The 7,500-nt window shown below is 46.0% G+C and overlaps 1 protein-coding gene across 4 annotated transcripts in view; it reads right to left on the minus strand.

Annotated features, from left to right (window-relative positions):
• mfsd2aa (MFSD2 lysolipid transporter A, lysophospholipid a) overlaps nt 1-7,500 on the minus strand; it is a 24,431-nt gene that overhangs the window by 15,921 nt on the left and 1,010 nt on the right. For 2 of the 4 annotated variants that reach the window (XM_053679130.1, XM_047153608.2), the window contains exons 2-3: nt 6,296-6,418; nt 1,377-1,501 (exon numbers count right to left, since the gene is read on the minus strand). In XM_053679130.1, coding sequence (XP_053535105.1) covers nt 1,377-1,501; nt 6,296-6,418 — 248 coding nt within the window. Of the gene's footprint in view, nt 1-580; nt 855-1,376; nt 1,502-6,295; nt 6,419-6,549; nt 6,576-7,500 lie in introns of those variants that run through there. The other 2 variants (XM_053679123.1, XM_053679138.1) reach the window with 2 other exon arrangements.

Raw genomic sequence — 7,500 nt, forward strand, 5'->3', positions numbered from 1 at the left:
ACACACACAGGACACGGGACACACACAGGACACGGGACACACACAGGACACGGGACACACACTTTCATTTGTAATTCAGGACAGCTAGAAAGCATGATGAGGAGGAAACACGTCCCCTGATAAAACCCCACCATGTCACATTTCATAAAGTCATACTGATTCTAATACTGATACTCAACAGCTTACAGAACGTGCCTGTGTGTGTGTGTGTGTGTGTGTGTGTGTGTGTGTGTGTGTGTGAGAGTGTGTGTGTAAAACATAACCTCCTAGTAACCCATGTAGTTCTGCCAAAGTAATTTTCAAGACACACTCTCTCTCACTCACACACACTCTCACACACACACACTCTCACACACGCACACTCTCACACACGCACACTCTCACACACGCACACTCTCACACACGCACACTCTCACACACTCACTCACTCACACACGCACTCACTCACTCACTCACTCACTCACTCACTCACTCACTCACTCACTCACTCACTCACTCACTCACTCACTCACTCACTCACTCACTCACTCACTCACTCACTCACTCACTCACTCACTCACTCACTCACTCACTCACTCACTGGTCTGATTGGTTGGAAACGGTGGTGTGGTTGGCTCAGCCAATCAGAGTGAGTGACTCGATCAGCGCCAAAAATCTCACCAACGCTGACTAAAAACAGGAACCCGCTCACGCATGCACACACACACACACACACACACACACACACACACACACACACATCACATTTCACTCCTGTTAATTCTAGAAAATTATACTAATATTTATATTTCACTCCATATGTGTGTCTGTGTGTGAATTATATTTTCATTTTTTAAAACTTTAAGGGAGCAACAGACAGACAGAGAGAGAGGGAGAGAGGGTGGGGGGAGGGGGGGAGGGGGGGAGGGAGAGAGAGGGGGGGTTGGGGAGAGAGGGTGGGGAAGAGAGAAAGAGAAAGAGAGAGGGTGGGAAGAGAGAGAGAGAGAGAGAGAGGGTGGGGAAGAGAGAAAGAGAGAGAGAGAGAGGGGGTGGGAAGAGAGAGAGGGAGAGGGAGGGGAAGAGAGAAAGAGAGAGGGAGAGGGAGGGGAAGAGAGAAAGAGAGAGAGGGAGAGGGAGGGGAAGAGAGAAAGAGAGAGGGTGGAATAAATGGAGAAAGAGACTCGTCTATTTTTCCCATTTCTGTTGTTTAAAGACTCACCCAGTTGCCAAAACAACAGGGAAGCCAGGAAAGATGATCAATGATTCAGAACTGTGTGAGTGTGTGTGAGTGTGTGTGAGTGTGTGTGAGTGTGTGTGAGTGTGTGTGTGTGTGTGTGCGCCATGGATGGCATTTCCGAATTGCTACTCGCCCTTCCTGTGACTGTGTGTGTCATTACCACGGCATCATCCGGCCGCGTCGCGTCCACGGACTCCGACTAACAAGGAAACCCACAGTGGGGTCCGTAACGGCATCCCACACTCGTCCTGAAAACAGGATGATGGACGCATAGAACGGCTCTAACTGTGAGAGAGAGAGAGAGAGAGAGAGAGAGAGAGAGAGAGAGAGAGAGAGAGAGAGAGAGGGTGTGAGAAAGAGAGAGAGAGAGAGTGTGTGAGAGAGAGAGTGTGAGTGAGAAAGAGAGAGTGTGAGAGAGAGTGTGAGAGAGTGTGTGAGAGTGTGAGAGAGAGTGTGAGAGAGAGTGTGAGAGAGAGTGTGAGAAAGAGAGAGAGTGTGAGAGTGAGAAAGAGAGAGAGTGTGTGAGAGTGTGAGAGAGAGTGTGAGAGAGAGTGTGAGAGAGAGTGTGAGAAAGAGAGAGAGTGTGAGAGTGAGAAAGAGAGAGAGTGTGTGAGAGTGTGTGAGAGAGTGTGAGAGTGAGAAAGAGAGAGAGAGTGTGAGAGTGTGTGAGAAAGAGAGAGAGAGTGTGAGAGTGTGTGAGAAAGTGTGAGAGTGAGAAAGAGAGAGTGTGAGAGTGTGTGAGAAAGAGAGAGTGAGAGAGTGAGAGTTAGCAGTTACATAAATATTTGTTTAGTCACTCAGCTCTTTAACAGAAGAATTGACTAAAATAAAGAGACAGATTAAGACTATAAATAAAGTCTCATTAATACAGCGCCCTCCATTAATATTGGCACCCTTGGTACATATGAGCAAAGAACGCTGTGAAAAATTATCTTTATTGTTTAACCTTTTGTTCAAAACATTCACAAAAATACTCTCAAGGATATCAAACAATTACAAACAACATGTTTATTTATATATATATATATATATATATATATATATATATATATATATATATAAAACTTTGTTAAATATAAGTGTGCAACAATTATTGGCACTCCTATGAATTCATATGAGAAATTTATTTGAAGTTTATTCACATTAATATTTAAGATTTTTTAGCACACCTGGGTGACTAGGAACAGGAAATTGCTCAACCATGACTTCCTGTTTCACAGGGGTATAAATATGAGGTAACACATATATAGCCAAATTCCCTTCGTCATTCATAACGATGGGTAAGAGCGAGGAATATAGCTGTGATGTGCAGTAAAAGGTTGTTGAGCTTCACACAATGGGGCGTGTCTATAAGAAAATAACACAAGCATTGAAAACGCCCGTTTCACCATCAGGGCAATAATGAAGAAGTTCCAGTCGACTGGAAATGTTATGAATCGACCTGGAATTGGACGCGTGTCTGTATCGTCTCAACGCACTGTGAAGAGGACGGTTCGAGTGGATAAAACATCTCCGAGGATCACAGCTGGAGAACTGCAGAAGTTAGTTGTGTCTTGGGGTCAGAAAGTCTCCAAAACTACAATCTGAAGTCACCGACATCACCACAAGCTGTTTGGAAGGGGTTCAAGAAAAAAGCCTCTACTCTCATCCAAAAACACACTCGAGCGTCTTCAGTGTGCAGACACTACTGGAACTTCAAATGGGATCGGGTTCTACGGTCAGATGAAACCAGAATAGAGCGTTTTGGTAATAAACACAGAGGAGGTTTTGGTACACAGAGAGGTAGACGTATGGAAAAGTACCTCATGCCCACGGTTAAATATGGAGGAGGATCTTTAATGTTCTGGGCTGTTTTTCTGCAGAGGACCTGGACATTTTGTTAGGATACATGGCATCATGGACTCCATCAAATATCAACAGATATTAAATGAAAACCTCACTGCCTCTGACAGAAAGATTCAAATGGGCCGTGGTTGGATCTTCCAGCAGGACAATGATCCAAAACATCAACATCAACACAGAAATGTTTTACTGACCACAACATCAAGGTCCTGCCCTGACCATGAGGAGAACGAGAATCTGTAAAAACGATGACATCACGTGCACGTGTGTTGCGTGTTCAGTGTACAGACGTGAGTGCGAGTACTTCGAAACAACGCGCGAGACGTTTAACACGACTGTGTTTGTATTTCTGCAGTAAAGTGGAGATTTACTGCACCACTGCTACGACCAGCGGAGACGCGTTTATTACATCCTCCACATCATTAACCCACAGCTACACCCACAGCTCCACCCACATCATTAACCCACAGCTACACCCACATCATTAACCCACAGCTCCACCCACATCTACACCCACATCATTAACCCACAGCTACACCCACATCATTAACCCACATCATTAACCCACAGCTACACCCACATCATTAACCCACAGCTACACCCACATCATTAACCCACAGCTCCACCCACATCATTAACCCACATCATTAACCCACAGCTCCACCCACATCATTAACCCACATCATTAACCCACAGCTACACCCACATCATTAACCCACAGCTCCACCCACATCATTAACCCACATCATTAACCCACAGCTACACCCACATCATTAACCCACAGCTCCACCCACATCATTAACCCACAGCTACACCCACATCATTAACCCACAGCTACACCCACATCATTAACCCACAGCTACACCCACATCATTAACCCACAGCTACACCCACAGCTACACCCACATCATTAACCCACAGCTACACCCACATCATTAACCCACATCTACACCCACATCATTAACCCACATCTACACCCACATCATTAACCCACATCTACACCCACATCATTAACCCACAGCTACACCCACAGCTCCACCCACATCATTAACCCACAGCTCCACCCACATCATTAACCCACAGCTACACCCACATCATTAACCCACATCTACACCCACATCATTAACCCACAGCTACACCCACATCATTAACCCACAGCTCCACCCACATTATTAACCCACAGCTCCACCCACATCATTAACCCACATCATTAACCCACAGCTACACCCACATCATTAACCCACAGCTACACCCACATCATTAACCCACATCATTAACCCACAGCTACACCCACAGCTACACCCACATCTACACCCACATCATTAACCCACAGCTACACCCACATCATTAACCCACATCTACACCCACATCATTAACCCACAGCTCCACCCACATCATTAACCCACATCATTAACCCACAGCTACACCCACATCATTAACCCACAGCTACACCCACATCATTAACCCACATCATTAACCCACAGCTACACCCACAGCTACACCCACATCATTAACCCACAGCTACACCCACATCATTAACCCACAGCTCCACCCACATCATTAACCCACAGCTACACCCACATCATTAACCCACATCTACACCCACATCATTAACCCACAGCTACACCCACATCATTAACCCACAGCTACACCCACATCATTAACCCACAGCTCCACCCACATTATTAACCCACAGCTCCACCCACATCATTAACCCACATCATTAACCCACAGCTACACCCACATCATTAACCCACAGCTACACCCACATCATTAACCCACAGCTACACCCACATCATTAACCCACAGCTACACCCACATCATTAACCCACATCATTAACCCACAGCTACACCCACAGCTACACCCACATCTACACCCACATCATTAACCCACAGCTACACCCACATCATTAACCCACATCTACACCCACATCATTAACCCACAGCTCCACCCACATCATTAACCCACATCATTAACCCACAGCTACACCCACATCATTAACCCACAGCTACACCCACATCATTAACCCACAGCTACACCCACATCATTAACCCACAGCTCCACCCACATCATTAACCCACAGCTCCACCCACATTATTAACCCACATCATTAACCCACATCATTAACCCACAGCTACACCCACATCATTAACCCACAGCTCCACCCACATCATTAACCCACAGCTCCACCCACATCATTAACCCACATCATTAACCCACAGCTACACCCACATCATTAACCCACAGCTACACCCACATTATTAACCCACATCATTAACCCACATCATTAACCCACAGCTCCACCCACATTATTAACCCACATCATTAACCCACATCATTAACCCACAGCTACACCCACATTATTAACCCACATCATTAACCCACATCATTAACCCACAGCTACACCCACATTATTAACCCACATCATTAACCCACATCATTAACCCACAGCTACACCCACATTATTAACCCACATCATTAACCCACAGCTACACCCACATCATTAACCCACAGCTACACCCACATCATTAACCCACAGCTCCACCCACATTATTAACCCACATCATTAACCCACATCATTAACCCACAGCTACACCCACATCATTAACCCACATCATTAACCCACAGCTACACCCACAGCTACACCCACATCATTAACCCACATCATTAACCCACATCATTAACCCACAGCTACACCCACATCATTAACCCACATCATTAACCCACAGCTACACCCACAGCTACACCCACATTATTAACCCACATCATTAACCCACAGCTACACCCACATCATTAACCCACAGCTACACCCACATCATTAACCCACAGCTCCACCCACATTATTAACCCACATCATTAACCCACATCATTAACCCACAGCTACACCCACATCATTAACCCACATCACTAACCCACATCACTAACCCACATCACTAACCCACATCACTAACCCACATCAACATGTGTGTGCTGCACTCTGATTGGCTCTCCATGCTTGTGTGTGCCGCGCTCTGATTGGCTGTTTGCGGGTTTCCAGCAGGAACAGAAAACTTCTGAATACTGCGACACAATGAGCTTTTCAGAGCGACCGGATTGAAGAGAAGATCAAAGCGTTGTGTTTTTAAAAAGTTATTCAGAAGATTTCTGTGAGGCCGTTTGTAAAGGAGAGAATCTGTGCGTTGTGTTTTGGCGAGTGAAGGGTAGGAGGAGGCGGACGTGCTCATTTGTGTTCTCACCTGTGCCACGTCCAACAGGAAGATCTGCAGGAAGAAGCCCAGAGCACTGCCTGTAATCTGATATGGAGCTCCACCTATCGCAAAGCACACCTTACTGCACATGGACACACCCTTCTTTTCCTTCTGAGGGAGGGAGGGAGGGAGAGGGAGAGAGAGAGAGAGAGAGAGAGAGAAACATGGGTAGGATGAGAAACCTGTGACCTTTAAATAAAATGTTATCAAATATATTTTACACTAAGCCATACGATACCGACGTGAACATCTTTTTTTTTTAAAGTCGTGTCGGGGCGGGAACTGTGATCTGATTGGTTATAGAGGGATTAATAGTGTCACTGTGGGCGGGGTTTGGAGATGTGAAGAGTAATGACAGAATCACACAGTAGACTGATGAGCGAACTCAGGCTTTGAGACACGACTAAACAGAACTCAGAAGTACAACATGCTGCGTGGAGCTGAATAACCCCGAGCAGCGTTTTTACTGCAGCCAGGTGTGATGACGTTAGCAAAGCGGAGAGAAAGACGAATTCGTCACCGCTGATGATTTACCCGGTCGCGTAACGGGGACGTTCACGCTCCGCGGGTCCTCAGGAACATCTCGAGCTGCGTGTTGTTTGGGGTTTTTGCCATTTTTAACTTTAAGAGAGAATAAAGAGAGGCTACGACTGTTTATAGCCGCTCTACCGCAAGTCAGAACAGGAACTAGCTTGCTGCTGTCATCTGACCACATTAAACATGATTAGAACTGGAGAACAAGCTCGACGTGCTCGTAAATTAATACACCTGCTAAACACCTGTACGTGTCGGTTTTACAGTCGGATAGAGACCTGCTGTTATGGGAAAATAATGACGTTTGGGATTGCAGCAGGAGCTCCGCTTAATCACACAGTGGTCCTCTAGCTCTCTCTCTCTCTCACACACACACACACACACAAACACACACCTCAGGTTACTGTTCTGAGGTTACTACCGTTCACACACTCTTGATCACACCATAGAGCCATCTTTATTTTCCCTTTTTGACATCTGTGCTCTAGTTGAGTCTGCACTCTAGTACAACCCCTCTAAGACTTCATGACTTCTCTGTGACCTCTGTATGACCCCTGACCCCATACACACCTGATCACCGGACCACAGAGATGGATGTTAAAAGCAGGAACACTCCCAAAACCACACATTCTGTTCCACCCATGCAGGCGTGATGAGCT

Source organism: Ictalurus punctatus, chromosome 3 (genome assembly GCF_001660625.3).
Source record: "Ictalurus punctatus breed USDA103 chromosome 3, Coco_2.0, whole genome shotgun sequence".
Lineage (NCBI taxonomy): Eukaryota > Metazoa > Chordata > Actinopteri > Siluriformes > Ictaluridae > Ictalurus > Ictalurus punctatus.